At 40.1% G+C, this 23,043-nt stretch overlaps 1 protein-coding gene across 1 annotated transcript; it reads right to left on the minus strand.

The window, feature by feature from the left end:
- Positions 1-557: 557 nt before the first annotated feature.
- Positions 558-22,257, minus strand: Gtpbp4 (GTP binding protein 4). Its single transcript, XM_055603942.1, has 17 exons — positions 22,162-22,257; positions 18,002-18,172; positions 16,232-16,335; positions 16,011-16,147; positions 14,801-14,901; positions 13,184-13,276; positions 12,088-12,279; positions 11,412-11,477; positions 8,518-8,607; positions 8,002-8,112; positions 6,702-6,779; positions 6,255-6,306; positions 5,735-5,835; positions 4,422-4,619; positions 3,005-3,070; positions 2,284-2,427; positions 558-1,227 (listed from the first exon to the last, which is right to left on the minus strand). The coding sequence occupies exons 1-17, from the start codon at positions 22,207-22,209 to the stop codon at positions 1,075-1,077; spliced, it is 1,905 nt and encodes a 634-aa protein (XP_055459917.1). The 5' UTR covers positions 22,210-22,257; the 3' UTR covers positions 558-1,074.
- Positions 22,258-23,043: the final 786 nt, after the last annotated feature.

The raw sequence follows: 23,043 nt of genomic DNA on the forward strand, positions 1-23,043 counted from the left end.
GGTTTGGTTTGGTTTGGTTTGGTTTGGTTTGGTTTGGTTTGGTTTGGTTTGGTTTGGTTTTTCAAGACAGGGTTTCTCTCTGTAGCCTTGGCTATAGACTTTAAGTTAGCAATCATCTAGACATTAAAAAATAAATCAAGACATCAAATCTCATCAGAGAACTAAAACACATTAAAAAGCCAATCTTAAAGCTGAAGTCTCAACATAGTGCATGATTTTCTGATAGTGTGTTTGTACATGTGTAACACGTCACTGCGTTTCGACAGGAGGCACAGACAGCTGGAAGACTGTCTTGAGCTACAGAGTCCTCGCGGCATTGTTCCTGTGCTTTTCAGGGCACCAGTCTTGCTTACGCTTGCTCCATTCTTTCTTGTAATTCAGCAAGTTTATGAAAGACATTTATTTTTGGATGTGAGCCTGTATCTTAGGCATTTATTTTTCTTAAAAAAGTATTCTTGCTCTAAGAATAAAAAAAAAAAGAAAGTCCTATCTTTTTTCATTTGCCATCAATAGCAACTTGTTAATTAAACTAAATAAAAAATGTAAATAAGCAAAACTATGTTTTTGCTGGAGGTTTATTTTGGATAAAATGGTTGAAGTTACAATGAGACAAAGTACTACAGGTCTAGAAAATAATTTAAGAGAGTAATTTAAATGTGCTTGTGCCCAGGCCCTCAAAAATGGGGGTAGCCTTCTGCCTACACCTCCCAGCAGATGCTTTTTTAACCAAAATAGGTAGGTTGGGTAACAAAACGAAGTTCCACTACAAAACAGCCCCCCACACACACCAAAAGTACCCTACTTACGTCAATACATCTTTTCTGCAAAATTAGTTATGCAGATGTGAAACATTCATGTCATCAAGTATAGAATGCTCTGTACTTAAACATCTGAATTGTGCAGTGACACCAACACTGCTCGCTCGTTCACCAGTTGTCAGCAAAGCAGTAAGTTTAATGTCATTTCATTGTTTCTTTTGTTTAACAGATGGTGATTTCCAAATTTTAGAAAACATACTACTCCACAGCCCAAAACAGCAAGAGTCTAGTCAAACTATGCCAACTGAAGAGGACACTATCTCCTGTCCTTTTTACCAGCTTTCCTCTTCCCAGAGAGTAAGTGCTTGGGCTTCATATCAAACACATGTCTATCAGCTTCCCCTTTCTTCCCCAAGCGATTCATCTTCTTCTGCGCTTTCTTCATCATAGTCTTGGCTTTCTTCACCATCTATACAGGAGAATACACATTAATGAGAGTCACATTTCTATCCTGGTAATAATGGATCACCAGGGAGCCATGTTACGAAAGCAGGTGTGGACTATAAAGACTCTGTTGAGTCTCAGTTACCGTTTTCTCTCACACCACTACACTATCTGCAGGAACTCAGTGACTATGTCAGTACCTTGGACCTCTTAGAGTTAGAAGACTACACAGTATCTGTTCAAACTCTCAGAGTAACACACTGAAACTCAGGACCATGAGAGCACACTGCCACATCTGACTCCTAACTGTCAGTGCCTGTATTAAAGTCCATAGTTCAGTTGTGCACACTTGTAATCCTATCTTAAGATGGAAGCTGGGGCAGGAGGACTGTGAGTTTACAGAGACAAGTATGGATTCCTAACCAGCCTGGGACACATGGTAAAACAATGCCTCAATTCAATACTCACTTCCTAGACCTCAAGATCAAAATGACACTGAAATGAAAATTCAGGCTACCAACTTACATAGGTTTTCTTTTAATATGTGAATTTTAAAAATACTAAAATTAAGAAAAAATATTTTTCTGTAAAAAGATTAAAAAGATGTTTCAGTGATATTTTAAACAACTATTACATTATTGTAAGACATTGACCCTGGTTACCACCTTAAAGGGCAAAAATTCCTCTAGTAAGTTTCCTCTGGGCTTCTTCCTCACAGTGGAAATGGGGGCCTCTTCCTAGCATTTTGCAAACAGTTGGGACATAAGCCCAAACTGTCCATACTTTATGAGATCGTGTCTCTGTCCATCCTCCAGAATAAGGGTTTCAGAATGGTTTACCAGGACACCTATAGGAGAAACCAAATGCTTTTAATCCACTTTCCTCTCCAAAGGATGCCACAAACTGGAGGGCAGAATGAACAGCTAAGCTCTTAAGCATATCCCTGCTCCTCTAAACAACAGCTGCTGTTTGCTGGAGGCTTTGTAAAGTAAACACATACACACACACACACACACACACACACACACACACAAGTGTGGAACAAGGCTCTTAACTTCTTCTGTCCCACAAAGAAACAAACCTTGACATCCCGAAGACCAGAAACATCTCGTGGAGTTCGAGAGCAACTCCGACTCCGAGCTATGGAAGAGGGTGGAACAGATTCTTCTCGTTTTCTTTTCCTAGTGACACTCCGAGACTGTCTTGCCTGGACGGCATAGTGGGCCTGAAACACACAAACAGCAAATTTGGTAACAACCAAAAGTACTTCAACAAAAAGAAAAAACAATTAAGATCTTAAGAACCACTATCATATGAGCGAAAGAATTTGCAATGTCTACCGAGATTTACTGGCACAGGGTCTGGTTTGAAGCGAAGGGTTAAGGGTCACAAGTATCACTATGCTGCTCCTGTCCCTCCTGGGAAGGTTTCAGAAATGCCTGTGGGTATGCTGTTGTAAATCAGATGGTGTTTTTGAGCCATAGCTCTTGCACATGCTCTGTGAGCTAATGTTCTCTATTGGTTAACATCAATCATGTACATGTTGAGGTTTTAACCCCCAGTCCAAGCAGTCTAGGTAGCAGACATACTTGAGGTTTATGTATATTGTGTACATGCTTTGACATTCAGATTTCTCAGAACATATCCACATCATTAAGCAACACATGACTGAAGGTGAGGTATGGTAGCACACACGACTACCAGCACTAAAGCAGGGAAACACTGAGTTTGAAGCCAGGTTGGACTACACAGTAAGACAATGTCTCAAAATAAAAGCACAAATCATTGAAACCATGACTTACATTGTCTTTATCATCCATGTCAACACCAAGACTACGCATCTCATTCTCCAAATCTGCCCGTTTAACCTGAAGTAAAGGGGAAAAGATAACTTGTTTTAAGTAAAATATCTGTTGTAATTTAATTTTAAAAGAAAGAGAAGAAAAAAATATACAGGTTATACTGTGATTCATAGATAAATAGGTAGGTAGACAAATATTCTGTCCAGTCTCTGGAGTCTAACGCTCACAACCCTTATCATTTCCTTAGGGACTGGAAGAGAAAGATGGAGATTTCCCCTACCGACCCACAATCTGGTAAATAAAGGATCGATGTTATCAGCATACAACAAGAAAAACTGATTTGTTCTTGCTCTGAATCTTCAAAGTATACCCTTTACAATGATCTATTACATACTGTATGCTTTTTTTTCCCAGTTGGGATAACTTTTATTTCCGGACAGTTCTATTAAATCCCATAGTACATTTGCTATGCAGAAGCCATGGCAAGACTGTATGTTCCTGGGGAGAAGAGAATGGCTGCATAGACTAGAGAAGGTACTAAAGTTGAGATGAGACTGACTCAGTGAAACAGTTTCTCCTCAGAGACCACTGAGCACCATCAGGAGAAACACAAGCATGTCTGTAACCATTAGCAGCCACTCAATCACATGAAAACAGTATTTTCAAACCAGGAATGTCCATCATGAAATCTACAATGCCAAAATGCATTCCTTCCCCTCCCATTGTATTTTAATTGCCCTGAACCTTGTCTCTTTTGGAAACCTGCCACTCTCTTATCCCAACTTTCAGGGAGGCTATGGCCACAGAAGTAGTCATGTGACATGGGCCTAATTTGTCATCTAGACAAGAACAGAAGTGGGAGACAATGATGACCTAATATGAAGCCAAGAAGGGGGAAGAATCCTGACGTCTTCTGATCCATTCACAGAGTGGTTCCCTCATCCTCACCAGTAACAGGAACTGATAAATGTGGATTTAGGAGTCTCAATCAATAATTAAATAATATAAAAATGTTAGCACTGGGCATGGTGGCACACAGCTTTAATCTTGGCACTTTATAGAGCAGGACTCAGAGTCAGGAGTTCCTTGGCTACATACACTCAAGGGTAACCTGAACTATATGAGACCCTATTTAACAACTAACTAACATCCTCAAACTTCAGCAAGTTCAGTTTTAACTTGCATCACTTTAGCAATGACTCAGTTTGTAACAGGGATGTACCTGGAGTTTCAATACATGGAGCAAAGATGCAGCTGTCAGAATCTAACAGCCCAAAACAAATTACCTTGTAAGTCCGTGTACCTGAGTCCCTCAGTGTCCCACCTGACACACCCAAGTAACGGAAGTCTGTCTCTGGTGGCAGTTTACAGAGGATTCAGAATGTGAGCCTGGACCTGTGCAACACTCAACACTGACCTTCTTAGCAGTTCGGGGCATCCGAGGTCCCTGTGTATTCTTTTCTTTGGACTGTAGAATTTTCAACTTCTTTTTTTCTCTAATTTGTTTTGCCAGCTGTCGGATTTCCATCATTTCTTCATCTTCACTTTCAGAGTCACTGTCATACTCTCCAGCAGCTATTCTGAGCTGTTCTTCCTTTTCTAATTCTTCCAATTTCTTTAAAAATAATCGTAACATTAACAAAGAAAAACTTGCGAGGAAGGAAGTGTAGCAACATATTTATAGAAATAATGTTTGCTTAAATCTCTGAAGAAATGAATATGTTGTGGTTTAGTCACAACTTGGACCCCACTTGTGTGCAGTTAATCTCACAGAAGACACATGAAGGCCATAGAGACAGCATGAATATTGCATGCACTATTTTCTGCCAATTCCATCTTTAAAGATTAAAATGTAGGACCCCTTCCCTCATACCCAGTGTTCCCAGCAGATACACTAAATAAATATGTACAAACTCCCATTCATCCTCTCAAATAGCATCCTTAAATACAACCATACAGGTTACAAAATAAGACAAAATGAAATTTTAAATACATATATGGGGTTGGGGACATAGTTAAATGGCAAAAGTCTTGGCCCAATAAGCACAAAACCCTGGGTTGATCCCCAGCATAACACACACACACACAAACACACACACACAAATCCACAAATAGATAAATGACAAGATAAATGTGTAAACATTGACTTGCAGTGAAAGAGCAAGTAAGGGATAGGTACCTAGGCAGGAAAAGTCACTGACAGGACAGCTCTCAAGGGGAATATGTCTAAGAAAAGGCACCACCCACTGAAGTTAACCTTTCTTTCAGATTAGAGGGATCTAAACATAAAAAGGTCAGTGAGACACAGAAATCTGGAAATCAGAGTTCACACCCCACGGACGTTCTTGGTAATGCAATATCACTTGCTGGACTAGCAAAAGGAGTCTACAGAAGGAGCTCTGAGAAGACTAGGAAAATATCTACAACAGATACAAAATGATACAAAAGAGAGAAGCCTGAGCCAGTGACAGGACCTCCAGACTACAATATCAACGCAAGCCAAAATGGCACAGTCCATTACGGGTCAGAGTGAAAGGCCTGGGCATCACCAGAACTACATAGGACAAAGGAAGAATAGAGACTAGTACCATCTGAATGGAAAAATGATGTCTCCAAGGAAGCAGGGAGCAGGACAGAAGGATGCCTTAGGGCATAAAACAAGGGGTAAAAACTGATCAAGTTGCGTTTGCATGTCAAGGTGGGCAGGGTAATTTAAAAAGTGTTGCAGACCTTCAGGATAGCAGGATCGATATAATCAGCAACGTTATGGCCTTCCCAAATCTCTGGTATCTTATCATATTTCTCAGATGAATTCATTAAGTCCCAGTATTCTAACATTGAGAAAAAAAAAAAAAGAGTAATGTTTGTGATAGTATCTAGTATCTTCAAGTACTGTGCCACCAAAATGATTATTCTGGTTGCCAAGTAAAAACACTTTACATGCTAACAGAACAGTTGTGGTCAATACTGCCTAAGTTATTACTAACAAGATCAACACTGACCCATATATCCAACCTTCAAATACTACAAAAAATAATCCCTTCATCTGAAACAACAGAAAATAATATGGAAGACATTTAAGACATTTTATACAGCTCTGCAAGTCTATAACTTCTAATCTTCAAACAATGAAAAACCAATCTTCAAACAATAAAAAACCAACAAATCCACTGGAAGACTTTCACACAGTGAGTCCCTTTCTTTTCTGAGTCAATTTCATACAGCTGACATTTCAAAACACCTTACTTACTCTGAAGATCCAAAATATAATCATCTCCCATTTCCAGCTCAAGATCTCGTTCCTGCAAAGAAAACCCCCAAAAGTTTATTTTAGCTTTTACTAAAAGGATTTGCTACCTCCTTGCCAATGAAATGTCCTCTGATGTTTTCTGTCCAAATCTATCCATATCTAACAGGAGTCCTGGCTGCTTTTGCCCATTTGGTGGATTTTATTCACTGCAACAGCACATCAACTAAAGAGCTTCATTCAAGAATATGTTAAAGATTCACCACTGTGTCCCTGTCAGGGCTGAGCCCTGGGCACACTGAGTTTGTGTCTACTCCATCAAGCCTGTCATATGGCTAAAGCCCTGGGCCTCTGTTACATCGCCACCACCTGACACTGCTTTTTCTGGCGCACAGGCAGGTCTTCTGTCCCATTCCATAAGAAACCCAGCAAAGTGTTACAGTCGCCTACCCTCTTCCTTTTGGACTCTGTAATCTCCATTCTTTTCCTTCGAGCCACCACTCCTTCCGGGATGAAAGGGGGTCTCTCCTAAGAACATATTATTGAAAGTATGTGAAATACCTTCCAGAGTATGAGAAAAACTTAAAGGAACAAAAAAACTAAAAAAAAAAAAAAAGGTAGTCTACAAAGCAAACACAAAATCACCTAAGCAAATTAAAACAAAGTGCATTCTGAGGAGTTTCAGGGCCAGATTGGGCAAAGTAGACAAGACAACCCCCAAAATTGGTTCTATAGTTCATTTGGAGAAAACAAAAATTATCCAGAAAAATTATATAAGAAAATAAGATTGGGGGATACAAAGTGAATAAAGTATAATTAATAAAAATTTTTAAAAAAGAAAGAAAATAAGAGAATAGATCAATCAATCAATGAAAAACAGGCATAAACCCAAGTATGTATAGAATTCAGTGGCATTAAAGTCATTAGTTGAGACCAATAACTACCCCATGAAACTAGGCTCACAAGTAGTAAACCACACCTCCCACATAACAAAATAAATTCAGCAAACACAAAGCTTCATTCCAGAAGAGAAATGAAAGCAAACAACAAGAACAAAAACATAAAAATACAGAGGAAAATGACACTTTTAAAGTATTTTAGCTATGAACAAAGCCTGTTTTCTGTAGAAGCCAAAATCTAGTAACTACAGAAGTACTGTACATTAATAGTCTAAAAATGTGTAGCTTCTTTGAGATGCTTAAAAAAAAAAAAAAAAAAAAAAAGAGGAGCTGGAGATAAGAGTTCAGCAGTTAAGAACATTTACTGAACTCAGGACCTGCCTGAGTTCAGTTCCCAGAATTCATATGTGGCTCAGTACTGTCTATAACTAGAGTTTCAACGGATCTGGTGCCCTCTTGGCCTCCAGACACCAGGAATGCATACAGTGTATACATATCTACAAAGCAGGCAAGGCACTCATACACACAACAGAAAAATAAATCTTAAAAGTGATAAAGAAAAACATACACCTCCACTGGCTCAATTAAAAAAATGGGAGGGGGATAATTACACCCAAGCCACTTCTCTGGACAAACAAAAAGCTTACTAGCAACAAACTCTGATAGGGAGAAGCAGGGTGCACAGCACTCTCCTTCAGCTTCTTCCCACATGCACATGTGACCATGAACAAAAAACTGAAAGCTGCTTGTGATCATGTGTTACAACTTGCAACACCAGGAAAAGACATGTGATAAGCACCCCTGACCAAACCCAGCAACACAATAACTGAATCCTGCGAAGGCCAACTTACCTTATCATCTCTTTTGTTTGGCATAGCTAAATGCAATCTGTTCAGAACTCCATTCACTTTATTTCCTTTCATTTTCATTTCTACTCGATGAGCCAAGAGCCTATCACAAGCCTAAGAAGGTTAAAAAACAGTCACAACGTCATTCTGCACACATTACAAGGAAGAATCATCTCCTACTCATCATTTAGTACCCAGTTTGACAGGTGGGTACTAAATTACCTACGTATTTTCCTTCAGCACTTAACTAGGCCTATGAGAAAGATGTCAACTCTTTATGGGCTGAAGGCTGACGACTGAATCCTGAAGCAGCTCAGTGCCCTAATCCACTCTTCCTCAAACAATGAAATGTAATCCATAGGACTCTAGAAATTTGAACAAGTAATCCCATTCAAGGAAAAGACAAACAAACAAAAAACCTAAATTGTTTTCAGTGTTAGTAATTCTTAAAAAAAGTTTTCTACCACAACTGACTTTTCTAAAACAAAAATACTGGCCCCAAGTTAAAGAAGCACCAACCTCTGTTTTAACTTGAATGACACCTTCCTCAGTCAGGGTGCTGGTCTCAATGACAGGGAACCCTTCGGCCTGCAAGTCTATAAATATTTTCTAGGAATACAAAAGAAAAGAAGTGAAGCATGTATTTTTGTTTTTCAGTTCCCCAAAGAACAAACTACTGTTTTGCAAATGGAAGATTATTTGCTTAACAGCTACTATTTGTTTTAACCCTTGAAGAACAAATTGCTTTAAGTTAATCTTTACAATAATCTTCTACAATTAAAAACAAATAATTGGAGCAGCAGAGGCAGGCAGATCTCTGAGTTCAAGGCCAGCCAGGTCCACAGAGTGAGTTACAGGACAGCTGGGGCTACACAGCCTGTCTTGAAAATAAATACAACAAACCCCTACAGGATCAAACTGGATCAAAGTCACATAGAACAAAGTCATAGAGAACACTCTGTAAGATCTCCCCAACTCTCAGTATTAAGGATTGAACTCAGCTAGAAGATGCCACTGACCTGTATCCACAGCCCCAAGATGTAACTTGGGGGAGAAAAAACACAAGAAAGAGAATGATCAACTTTTGCTGTGTTTTGTTTTAAAATGGCAGGGCCTTGATTTGTAGCCCAGGCTAGCCTAGAACACAATATGTAACATAAGCTAGCTTCTGCCTCAACCTCCATCTGCTGGGATTTCTGATGTATATATGTAATAAGCAGCTTCTGCCCAACCTCCATCTGCTGGGATTTCTGATGTATATATCCATATGCAGACAAGATCAACTTTTTAAAAGATAATTTCAATGCTATTTCTTATTTTAAAGTTTCTAACAAAACAGCCCAAGAGAATTCTTCAGAAAACATAAAAAATGTTTATTAAGCAATCATTTATGAATCACTAAGATTCTAAAGTATGTCCTTCATCAAATGTCATATTTACATCTACAAACATCTCCCTAGTTTGGAGGCCAGTGACCAACTCCTAATAGATATTAAAACTTCCCATGAACAAGGTCAACTTCCATTATCAAGGGACTAAAGGATGGTTTCAGAGAAAGCTTGCGTTTCTGAGTGCAATTTCTGTTATTGAAAAACAAATGACCCTGTGTGTAATATAGTCACTAAGCCTTCTGTACCTGTGATAACTGTCAACTGTCCCTACGTGTGGTAATAACTATGCTGTTAAAGGACCAATAAGTAAAGGTCCTATAATACAAGTGTTAAGCAAGCTGTAGATTTCTTTCTTTCTTCTTTCTTTCTTGAAAGAGGGTTGTACTGCATAGCTTTGGCTGTTCTGGACTCACTTTGTAGATAACCCTGCCTCTGTCTTCCCGAGTGCTGGGATTATAGGTATGAACCACCACACCCAGCTTCAGCTGTAGATTGTTAACAGCATCCACTTCCTAATTCATGTAAGAGCAACAACTGAAGATGTGAGTGTTACCTTTACTAAAGAGAGAAACCAGGGATCAGAAAGATGACCTAAGGTGATGTCAGTTCTCTACTAGGCAGTTGGCAAGTAATCAATTATCTTCACTAGACAAACTAGGCATTACCTTCACTAGACAAACGCCGGGGCTCAGAAGGGTGACTCACTTTCCTACCACATTGCTGAATAGTGAAGCTGGACCTGAGTCTGACCCCAAAGCCTGCATACCTGAGCAGTTTGTTTCACTTCTTAAGACTTCCTTATGCTACTCCCTCTCCTCTTTGTCTCTTCAATGACTTTTAGACCGACAAACTCATATTACTTACAAGATATATGGCTTTTTTTGTTAGTCTTCTTTTTAAACTGATTCTCTGACATCAGCATTAGATAATTAGTAATTTAAAGAATACATAGCCCTGCCAGTTGAAATGGACAGGAGGATCAAGAGTTCAAGGCCATCCTGACCTACATTAGACTGTCAATAAATAAATATTAATAAATAAATAAGCAAAACCAAAAAATGCTGTGCTCTGCCCTAAGACAACTCAAGACAAGCTAATCCTTATCATATATAAAATATAATAGAAGACAGCAGGAATCAGCATGCTGTTAGGAAAGAGATGATCCCTCCCACCTTAGGAACGTTCTACCTTAATTTAAATATGACACAGAACATTTTTCATTCTAGTGTTTGGTTTTCAGTAAGACAGTGTGCATCAGTCACCTGTGCAAACTCATACTGTTGCCATACCATAGGTGTTTGGATCAGGGGTCTGTGTGCCTGAGGGTATTAATTTTTGACAAGCTACAGGGTAAATGTGAAGAGAACTTCTAGTCAGGGACCACAGTGAGAACACTGAGCCTGACCCCTAAAGTATTTAATTAAGTACATGGCTCTCAAAGGATTTATCTTGAAAACTGCTAAAAGGGTCAAATTGTTTGAAGAATTATGTCTACCAACATGCCTGCCTCATGGATAATGTTGACAGACACTGAAACCTGTTCACAGCTCAGCAAAGTCCATCTTCTAAGAGCTTAGAAGATGTTCTCATTTACTCACTTAGCCACAGGCTCCTTTACACAATAAAGGAAGCCATATTTATACCCATTCTAAAGAGTAACTTGTGGGAAATGCTCCTGTACACCTCATACCCCGGCCTGGAAGAGATAAAAGCACACCTAGGTACCTGGCTTTCTCTTGGGTACCCATCTAAAAGCAGTCCTTTCCTAGGTAACCACATTTCACAATGAATCAGTGTAGCAACCCCAAACCTTACCCCAAACACAGGTTTTCCACAGACTGAAGACAGAGCAGGAATCAGCAGTTGCATTTCAGGTTTAATATCCTGCCACTAAACCACTGAGGGTCATCTTAGTTCTAGAACACATACCTGTTTTAGAAGAACTAAAAATCCTTCTAAGTGAAAGGCTGAGGATTCAATTGTTTTTTTTTTTTAAAGTATATTCATTTATCAGTGATTTACCTGATCTTCTTCAGAAAGTTCAGCTATTCTTTTCACATCACATTTGTTTGCTACAACAATAAGAGGCTAGAAAGGAAGAAAAGAAATTATTACTTTCACACTACAGAATAATGTAGTCCCCTTCTTTATCCATGCCTTTGCTTTCTGCAATTCCATTTACCCTAGCTGAGATCAACTATTGCTACAAAACAGAAAGTGGAAAGTTCTATAAACAAAGAATTATAAATTGTGACCCATTCTGAACAGTGCAATGAAATCTTTTGTCTTAATGCTACATTCCACCCAGTACACAAATCATCCTTTTGTCTGGCTTACTCACTGTATATGCTACCAGGCAACCAGCCACTTGGTTTATGTCAGTTATTGAATCAACTGTCACATAACTAATATCTGTGGTCAAGTAACATAGAACATTCAGTATCATCAATGGTTTCTGATGTCCACAGTGGACTTAGAACCCATTACCTAAGAGTAAGAAGGTAAGAAGGTACTACTGTGTAAATTAAGCCAGATGTGTAGTGTACACCTTTAATCCCAGCACTCCGGAGATATAAGCAAGTGGATCTCTGTGAGTTAGAGGCCATCCTCGTCTACAAAGCAAGTCCAGGACAGGCAGAGATCTGTTACACACAGAAAGGTACTAGTGTGTAATTAAAAGATTAGTTACCACACTTACCTTGTTGATAAACAGAGGTCTGATATTCTGGAAGAGTTCTAATTGTTCTTTCAAGCCATGTCCACACTGCTCAGACAAATCCATCACATACAGAACTGCAGCTCGGAGGTGGGCCAGGGCTGTGATAGCCTGCATTTCAATGGTGTTTCGATCCTCCAAAGGATGATCCAAAATCCCTGGGGTATCTACAACCTAACAACCAGGCTCCATTACCCAAAGTACACTCACTCAAATGTGTTGGCTGGTCCCCAAGTCATTCTCATACATCCAAACCAGTTCTAACAAAACCAGTAAGTAAAATATGACATCAGAAACTGCCCACAATAAAATAAACAAAGAAACAAGGGGAAAAGGTACATATTCTTTATAAAACAAAAGCCAAATCCAGAAGCTTGATAAGATGGCTTACACCTGTAACCCTACCACCAAGGAAGCCAAAATATAACTTTGCTCCTACACAGTGAGCTAAAGTCAGCCTAGCTAGTGAGACCCTGTCTCAAAAGAAAGCCTATAAAGCCCATTAACGAGACACTGCCCTTGGGAGAAATGAGCTCTCTTCTCACACAGCCATCAAAAAAAAAAAGAAAAAGAAAAAGAAAAAAGAAAAAAAATGGAATAAATGGCAAACTCTCCCAACGCCCAAGACTTAGCTTCATCATTTATAAAATTAGATTTGGTTGTAAACTAGACTGTCAATGCTTTTCAATATGAAATACCATTTCCAGTGACAGAGCATAACACAGAAATTCTTATTCATTAGAGGCATCACTAACGAAATGCAATCACCATGCAGAACTAATGCAGAAATCCAAATTGCAGCTGCCAGCTTCCTCTCAGTTACAAAAATATGATCTGTCATTACACATCTCCACCGCTCAGGCCAGTGCTCCTTACATGACATAGATTTCAAGCTCTTGGTGAGACCAAAGAAACCATGCCCCTTACCTCAGAATTGCCCCAGGAGGATGCTGCTCACCATTGGCTTTATACCAAGTGCACTACAGGGATGGAGATATGCTAAAGCTCTTTAGAAATCATCAAATGCTATTAAACAAAACCCAGGTGTCTATTTTATGTTTACAGACAAGACTCTTACCTGCCAACGCAGATACTTATAATCCATGTGCCCAACAAACAGAGATTTGGTGGTAAATGCATAGGGCTGAACGTCCACATCTGCTCTCGTCACCTTGAAGAACAAAACCAAAAACAATATTTTCACAATAACAACACTTCCATACCACAATCCCCCAAACAATCTAAGCATGGCATCTACACTATCAAAACCAATTTTAGCCAAGTACAACAATGCTGCTGGTGCAGAAGAGAACAGGCTCACAGTCAGTCTGGGCAACTTGGTAAGACTGGCTCAAAATAAAAAGGCTGAAGATTAAAAAGGTGCAACGGGAGAGCAGCACCTAGTATGTGTGGGCCCTGGGTTCAAACCCTCACAACACAAACACACACTTTTTGGTAGAAAAGAAAATCCCAAGGGATTGCACATCAGTAAACTGCATACAACAGATATTATCCACTTTGGCAAATGCCTGGCTCCTCTTCCCTTACACCGTGGGCCCACTACCCACTCTGTTGTCCAAGGTTTGAGATGCAGTTCATGTTACTGACATTTTCATCTTGCTGAAAATTTAAATCACAACTCAAAAAGCTACGTATGGCTGTTGTATCATTCCCCACAGCGCCGAATAGTCACGGCAGATTCAGAGAAAGCTGACAGGCATTCAAAACTTCAATTAGGATCCTTGAGAGTACTGTTTGCTATCAAGTCAGGGCAACTTGTGGGCAAAAATAGAAGCTACTGGGCCAGCCAAAGTGGCTCAGTAGGTAAAGGTTGTCAGCCACCAAGTCTGATGACCTGAGTTCAATTTCCAGGACTCACATGGTAGTTGAGAACCAACTCCTACAAGTTGTTCTCTGACCTTCATCTCTCACACACACAGACAACACACACACACACACACACACACACACACACACAGAAAGAGAGAGGGAACACATACAGCTTTAAAGCAAAACTGTTCTGGTACTCTGTAAGCCCTAATATGTCACAAAGTAGCTAATTACTTTTCCTTAAATGTCACACCAAAGCTTGATAACTCAAGTAAAGAGAGACAAAGCCCAGACACAGGACCCATACTTATAATCCCTGAACTCTGAAGACAGGCAAAAGAATAGCAGGTTCAAGGTCAGCCTGGCTACATAACAAGACCCTGTCTCAGAAAAAAAGTTAGAGAGTGGGGACAGAGACTCAGAAAATCTCTATTACAATAAACACATAGTTCAGATGAAAGTTGACACAATGACCAAGGTAACAAATCACCCAGGTGATTTGTTAGGCTGGGAAAGTCCAGTTCAATGACTGCCACCAAGTGTAAGAGCATTCCCAGAATGAGGTGACACAACACTGCCATGAAACACTCTCCACCTGTTACAAAAAATTAACTGACACGTCTCATACTCCTGAGAAACTGAAGGACACACAAGAATCAAAATGAATGGTCCTGGCAATCACTACATAAATCTAGGTTCAGACATTGAGTGAAACCTCCAAAAGGAACTTGGGCGCTTAGGCATCAGGACCTTGTGAAGCTAGGGCGATCCCATGTATCCTAAACCCACAAAGGTACTTTGACTTAAGTTACTGAGATAGATGCTTTATAATAAAAAAAAAAAAAAAAAAAAAAAACATACCTACCTTATTGATGAAGCTGGATTTCCCAACATTTGGATACCCACACAAAAGCAGAGTCCTTGTATTTGGATCAATGGTTGGCAAGCGGGACAAATGTTGACGTACTATAAAGAGTTTAAGTTAAAAGTTGAGAATTTAAATTTGGCTTGCAATTTTACTTTCTATCTAATTATACTCCAAGCTCATAGCTGTTTTTAAAAAAAATAAGATTTATTTAATTATTTTTATATACATGAATGCTCTATCCGAATGTACACCTGCATGCCAGAAGAGGGTATCAGAGCACATTACAGATGAGCTTCCATGTGGTTGCTGTGAACTGAACTCAGGACCTCTGGAAGAGGAGACAGTGCTCTTAACCACTGAGCCATCTCTCCAGTCCTTATAGCTGTTTTAATAAACTTATATGGCACAAATTCCTCATTGTAGCTTTTTTTAGGCAACAGAAGCATACTGGTTGTTGAACCTAAGGCCACTTTCATGCTAGGAAAGTGTTGTATCATGAGCTATATCCCTAGCCCTCTTTTTACTTTGAGACAAAGTCTCACTAAAGCAAGCTTTGCATTCACTCAGGCTCCAGCGGGCCTTGAACTTGCACTCCCCCTTAGTCTTCTGAAAAAATAAAGAGGATAAGGAATAACTGAGGAAACTGATAGCATATACATGTAAACACAAGAGTATTTTCCAAATATAGCTACACTAGGAATCATATATTTAATCTGCCAATCTGCTATTTTGGTTGCTTTAAGTCAAAGTGAGACTAAAAACCATGTTGGGAAAGATGATGACTGATACTTGGTCCACACTGTATTTTCAAGCATGCATGCTGTGACATGAAGTATTCCACTTAGTTGCCTCACCTGTAATACCAGCACAGCTCTAGCATGTTGCTCACTGGGCTATCATGAGAACCCCACAGATCTGCAGGAAACACTTTCAGAGAACCCTGACCAACCATTTCACAGGAAAGAGAACAATGCCCAACAACAAATGATTATAGGGCTAGGAGTAAAGTACAAGGTCCAATTTCCAGCTCTAACTCAGAAACTGTCCTATTAAATAAATGTTTCCAAGTATATGCTTTACTTATTAATTATTGAAAACATACATTTACTGAACCTCCAAAAAAATTAAAATAAATTAAAAAATCAAGAGTAAGTCCCAACATAAAAGAACATAGTAAAACTCATTTCTGCTTATGTATAACAAGTACCTTGTTCCAAATACTCCAAACTCTGCCTCTGCCTCTTGATAATAGTACACATGCGTCCAAGGGCAGCACGCTTCAGCTGCTTGCAGCGGTACATAGAGTCACCATATTTCATAAGCCGCACATAATCTTTAGCAACACTTAAAAAAAGAGAAAGTATCTAAGGTGGTTTTTTAATTTTTTTATAATAATTTACAAGATACTACAGTAAGAAAATACCTTACTTGTCCACCAAATTTTTGGCAATGTTTATTTGACCTAGAGCCAATTTGTAATGATCCTTGTCATAGAGAATATTCATCAAGTCAGCGTAAAATGGATGGATATCCTATAAGAAAAAAGTGAAATACACAATGTCACTGTTCCAACAGTTATGTAAAAACAAGTAGAGAATAAGCTCCCTTTCCTCTTTCTTCAAACCTGTAGCTCTCATCCCCAGACCCCTTCCTGATACTCACTCTCTACCTATAGGAAGCACTCTCTTCAGCTCTCTTCAGCTCCCTGCAGACACTTAACTCCCTAACTCAGATTTCTTTTATGTTAATGAGCTCCCTCCACTAGAACAAAGCCATTAATTTAGTTTGTCTGTCTATCTGAGATGATCTCTTTACGTAGTCTTGGCTGGCCTGGAACTACTAACAAACTAACTATTTATCTATCTATCTATCTATCTATCTATCTATCTATCTATCTATCTATCTTTGTTTGTTTGTTCTGAGATGATCTCTTTACGTCTTGGCTGGCCTGGAACTCACTACATAGACCAGGTTGGCCTCGAACTCATAGAGATCTAACTACCTCTGCCTCCCAAACATTAATAATTTTTTTAAACTTGCTTTTCAAAATGTTTTGCACCAGGTATTGTGGTGAAGCTCTTTAAACTTAGCACTCGGAAGAGATGCAGGTGGATCTCTATGAGCTCAAAGCCAACCTGGTATACAAAGTAAATTCCAGGGTAGCTAAGGCTATAGTTCTAAAGGACAAACGAAAAAACAAATAAAACCCAAAACTGATTTATTCTGTTTTTGACAGGCACATTATGCATCTCAGGCTGGTGAAGAATTCACGATCCCCCACCTACTTTGACAACAAGCTCAGCTGAGCACAGGGCCTTTTCTACTACTCTATCCCTGGTGCTTGGAATTGTGCCTGACATATAATGTGTTCAGTGAACTACAATTCTAGATACTGTATCCACCTGAAAAGACTTTCACGGTAGTCAGTCAGATTATTAGGAGACAGCATTTTATTTCTCTCTCTCATGTATTAAAATAATGAAAATAATGTACAAAGAACCACAAAAACTTGACGTTAACTACTTTAAAATACATTGTTTACTAAAATCAGGCTCCTACTATCAAGTCAGTTATAAAATAATTTCATTCTTTTTTTATAACCCTCAGGGTTTTTTTCTAGTTCTTGACCGTTCCCAAGAAATGAAGACTGTCTGTTCTCAAGTTTCTGAAGCTGAATAAACAAGTGATGAGAGTCAAGCACAGAGGAGGGTGTTCAGCTTTACTTACAGCTCTCTGTGCCATCCCTTGTCAGCAAAGGAAACTGATTGAACTAACCATCAACCATGATGAAGTAACAAGCTTACAACCTGGGATTCCCTTGGCCACTGATTCTCCTGAGCCCAGAGGAAAAGGAGGCCTCAGAACACAGAGGTGAAACTTGGGCAAGCCACTGGCCATACAAAAATCCCGGGCTTCAGAATACCAAACAAGAGCTTTCATCTAAGCTAACAATGGTGCTGGCATGCCCAGAAACTCACTATACAGAAACCAGGGAAGATAGTTTTGGTACTCCTGAGGCGGGGTGTGGGAAGAACACTAAGGATTCAAAAAAGCTGGATTCCAAAACTAGCCGTATCACTGAATGTGAGTAACTGACAGATCAGTTATTTCATTTCTTCTCTGACAAATGAATACATCAAACTGGCTAAACATGATTCTCTGAAAGCTCATATTTATATAACCATACTCGTCACTTACATCCAATTTGGGGAAATCCGTCAGAATCTGGGAGAGTCTGTCATGGTAATTCTGTTGAGTAAATTTGATTTTTCTCATATAAAAATAGCGAATTCGATGGATTTGATAATGTTTGTGAATAACTGTTGGAGTCTTTCGTTGAGTCTTGGATAATGTCAGGTCAATAAAGTCCTATGATGAAAGAACATATAAGAAAATTCAAACATGTACTTTCTATCCATTTGCTTATAAGCTTCTTAAAACACTAATCCAGTACTACATGGTTTAAACTACAAAATTTACTTTTTCTAATGCAATTTTTATATACAACTTGGCTCATCTTTATAGTTTCTGCCCTTTAAGAAAACCTGCTAGCTAACACAGACTAAGATGGTTGGGAGATTCTTCACAGTCAAGAAAGTCTAGCAGAAAGGGCCAGTGCTAGTGGTGTCCATCCGTGTCAGAAGCCTTACTTTAATTATGCCCACTCAGACCCTACACCAAGAACGCCACACTGTGACCAAATACCCAACACCTGTTCCACATAAGGGGAGCATGCTCCATGTGCCCAGTCACCCCCAGGACCCTCTTTTGGAATGGCTGTAAAATCGGTGAATGTTCCCAACTCATAGAGGAGGCCCCTCCCTTGTTGCCCTTCCACTAAAAATGAGGGAGGGGGTACCTTGCTAAATGGTTGCTGAAATATAATTTATTCCATGGTTTTGTTAAATGCTATTTTAACTTTCAAATTCCTAAGGAAACTCAAGAATAAATCAGAAGAGCCACTGAGAAAAAGAGCCAGTTCTTTGACTTCAATGACTTTGTAGCTCTGATTTTAAGGGGATATAAAATTAAAAAACTAAAGCTCATCATCTAAAACCCCCTATGTATGTGAGGATATACTGATTGAGGATTTGAGATTTTTGTATTTATTCCTCAGTAGGGGTCGGAGGAATCACTTTAACCCAACCACATAAAGCTATTTTATTTTGCCTTGATCACTTCCACTAATTCAACAATACTGATCATTTCCTATAATAAAGGATAAAATGAACACAATGATGAAAATAAAATAGTGAAAAAGACACCAAGATCCAATGAAAGAAAAAACAAAAAGCAAGCAGGTAATAACAATCCAGACATCAAGGATTATGAAGGGCATGAATGCTCAGGCCTGCAGCTCCTCAACTCTGTTCCCTTCCACGGTCCTCACATCTTTAAGGAGACAGTTCAAAAACTGCCTACTCAAAAGCTTCCCCAGACTCAGCCATTTATCACTATATTCTTTTCTTTATTTGTGTATCTTTTGTTTTTCGAAACAGGGTTTCTCAGTGTGTAGCCCTGGCTGTCCTTGAATTTGCTCTATAGAACAGGCTGGCCTTGAACTCACAGAGATCTCCTGCCTCTGCCTCCTGATCGCTGTAATTGAAGGTGTGTTGCCACTACTGCCCTGTTCTTACTATAGTCTTATACTGTACTAAATCCTCAATATTTATGGGAGTTTATATTCAAAGTTCTTTACCCCCACCCATCAAAACACACATAGATGTTTGAGTTCATTACATAAAGTGGCACAATACTTCACATACATCTGTCATATACTTTAAAAATCTGTAATCCTATATGTAGGGAATGTTTTTCTAGAAGTCTGTGTACAAAGCCTTGTGCATGGTGGCTTTTGCCTTTAATTCCAACATTCTGGAGGCAAAAGCAGGCAGATTTCTGTAAGTTCCAGGCCAGCCATGGCAGCCTAGTAAATCCTCCCCCCCCAACGCTAACCCAAACCTAACCTTAATGCTAACCCTAACTTTAATCCCTAACACCTAATACCTAACCCTATCCCTAACTCCTAACGCAAATCTTAACCTAACCCTAACTCTAAACAAAACTCTAAACCTAACACTAACCCCTAACGGTAACAATAACCCTAACTCTAACCTAACCATGCACTACCCTAATTCTAATCCTAACCACTAACCTAACCCTAACGCCTAACCCTAACCCCCTACACTAAAGATAATCCCTAACCCTAATCTAACCCAAAGCTAACTATAAACCTATCCAAATCCTAACCTAACCCTAACCTTAAACATAACCCTACCCTAACTCTAACCTAACGGTAACTCCTAACTCTAACCCTAACCTAACCCTAAACCCTAACCCTAATCCCTAAATCTAACACTAACCCTAACATAACTTTAACCCTACCCTAAACCTTACCCTAACCTTAACCCCTAACCAATAACCCTAACCTCTAACTCTAAACCTAACCCTAACCACTAAACTAACCCTAACGCCTAACCCTAACCCTAACCTTAACTTTAACTGCAAACCTCTAACACTAACCACTAACACTAACCCTAATACCTAACATTAACCCTAACCCTACCCTAATCCAAAACTAAACAAAACCCCTAACCCTACCCCTAATCCTAACCCTAAACCTAACCCTAACCTAACCCCTAACCTTAACCCCAAACCCATAACCCTAACCCCTAACCTGTAACCCCAACCCTAACCCCAAACCCAAAATCCTAATCCTTAACCCTAACCCCAAAGCCTAACCCTAACCATAACCCTAACAAAGTCTGTGCACATTATATACAAATGCAACTTTTCTTTGTTTTTTCAAGACTGGGTTGTTCTGTGTAGGCTTGGCTATCCTGGACTCACTTTGTAGACCACGCTGGCCTCAAAATCAGAGATCCGCCTGCCTCTTTCAAATAGTTTTTGATATTCGGTTGGTTGAATCTGTATTTGGAACTCAGACAGAGGGCCAATTGTATAGCATACATTTCTCCATCATTATGTGGGTATAAATATATTTATTTACTCCTTTAGAAAATGACTCTTAAAGAAGCAGCCTGTGTTTATGCATTTTATACAAAGAACCTGGCACACACTTTTACAAAAGTATACCATACTCTTTAGATTGAATTTTTATTTCCATCTGCCAAGGGATTACCATCATTCATCTTCTACACATATGTAAATTGACTTGTTTTCTAGAAACAGACCTCTTTCAGGACAACAGCAATATATGCAGTACTAAAGTTCTTTACTTGGTCAATTATCTTAACAAAGTTCATTTGATCCAATAATCACTATTTCCAGTGAACTAAAAAGTGAACAGATCCCTTCAATGTGCACTTCAGAAGTGGTTGAAACAATCATGAAAACTAAAATACAAGATGTGATTACTACATTTGATTTCTTTCCAAATATTACAAACTAGTGAGAAATGTACCACAATGATTATCAGAAAGAGAAGAACTAACAAGAGACATGTAAGGGAAATAACTGTGACTCACTAATGAAAAATACACTTTTTATATTTTTGAGACAGGGTCCCCAGAGGTCCACCTGCCTCTGCCTCCCTAATGCCCCACCACGCCCACCAAAAAATACTAGTTCTCTACAAAACTTTTCAAAACAAACTCATTCAGAAAGGGGACGTGGAAAATATCCTCATTGCTGTAAATTTAATGATAATGACATTGGTTCCTCTGAATTGATCCTGCAATCCAATGACCATGGCTTGCCAGAGAAACACGTGAATCCTTTTAGTGTCTTTACCCTTCCTAAATACTTCCTAAAAACAGCCCCCAAACTCGATACTTTGGGGGCTGTATCTTGCTATTTTACACAAGTTTGGACTGACTTCGTTTACCTCGGTATGCTTAAAACCAATTTCATTTCCCAAGTCCAACTACAAATGACAACCACCTAAATACTTTTAGACTGTGACAGCACGATCAAGTTTTGCTTAAAGAGGAAGGTGCTCCGTTGGAACTTAGAATCCTAAAGCAGGAGTCACACGACGCTCAGCACTTACCACTTCAGGCTTCCTGCTTGCTTCTCACTGTGGCCACCACCTAAGCCACTTTTGTCACTTTGGAGGCCATACAAGAATCACAGGCTCTAGAGGGATTCTAGGGCCTTGGAGGGAGGCTCTAGGATTCGGGAGACCCATGGACAGGGGAGGAAGAGTCTGGTTTCAAAGAATGGGCCTAATCTTGAGCGTCCCGAGGACAACGCCTAGCAAGTTGAGCACGGCACTGAGGGTCGAGTGGATCCACGGTGTCCCCCTCTTTCAGCGCCGGGGAGTCAGACCTGGACTCTCCCTGGCGACTTTTCAGGAAAAAAAGAAGATAGGCGAGAAAGAACCCTGTCACCCATACCTTGGCAGACGGAACCACCGTAATTTTCTTGAAGTTGTAGTGCGCCATGCCGGCGGTGGAACGCACGAGGAAACCTGGAGACGCGGCGGACCGGACTTCCGCCGTCAGGGGTGGGCGGGACTTCCGCTATTTGGCATGACAGGGCTTTCGCCGACCGTATCCGGCGTTGCGTCACTTCCTGAATGTCGCGGGGCGCGGCTGGCGCTTTCGCCAAGGTGCGCTGTTTATCCGACAGCGTCCTCGCTCGGCAGGGAAGCCCGCCGCCGAGAGGCTAAGAGGCTCGATGAGCCCTGGGAGAGGTCAGCTGGCTTTGAGAAGTGGAGGTTGTCAGATCCTTGCTGGGTGAAGGAAGGACTCCAGACGGGCCACCCTGGGGGTCTCTGGAAACACGCTCCTCACCCAAGCAAGCTTCGGGACTCCAAAGGCTGTTCGCCGCCCCAGAGGACCCGATCAGGGCGAGTGTAACGGGAAGACACCGCGTGGGGTTCCTGCATCACACAGTGTCCCCTGACCAACACGTGCTGTCGCCTGGTAGTAGTGTGGAAAGTTATTTATTCAAGTAAATAATGTTGACACGGGGCCTCTGTTGGTGGGAAAGACTGCATCCTTCCAGGTGACAGGAGCTGCCTCTTCTGGCCTTGCAGCCTCGTGATGGTTTGCGGATGCTCGGCCTTCACCTGGCCTGGGTCAGTAAAGAAAGAAACCCTGCCCCGAATAGCTACCCAGGCCTAGGACAGACATGCAAGGCCTGACCCGTAGAGACCCACAATGGATTGGAGCCAACCGACCCTATTTCATTTTCCTTGTCAGTTTAATTAAGCCACCCATGTCTTTGGATCCTTGGAATCCTGCCTAGCCCAATCCATCTACTCTTGCCTCCTG

Source organism: Psammomys obesus, unplaced genomic scaffold (genome assembly GCF_907164565.1).
Source record: "Psammomys obesus unplaced genomic scaffold, mPsaObe1.curated_primary_1811, whole genome shotgun sequence".
NCBI lineage: Eukaryota > Metazoa > Chordata > Mammalia > Rodentia > Muridae > Psammomys > Psammomys obesus.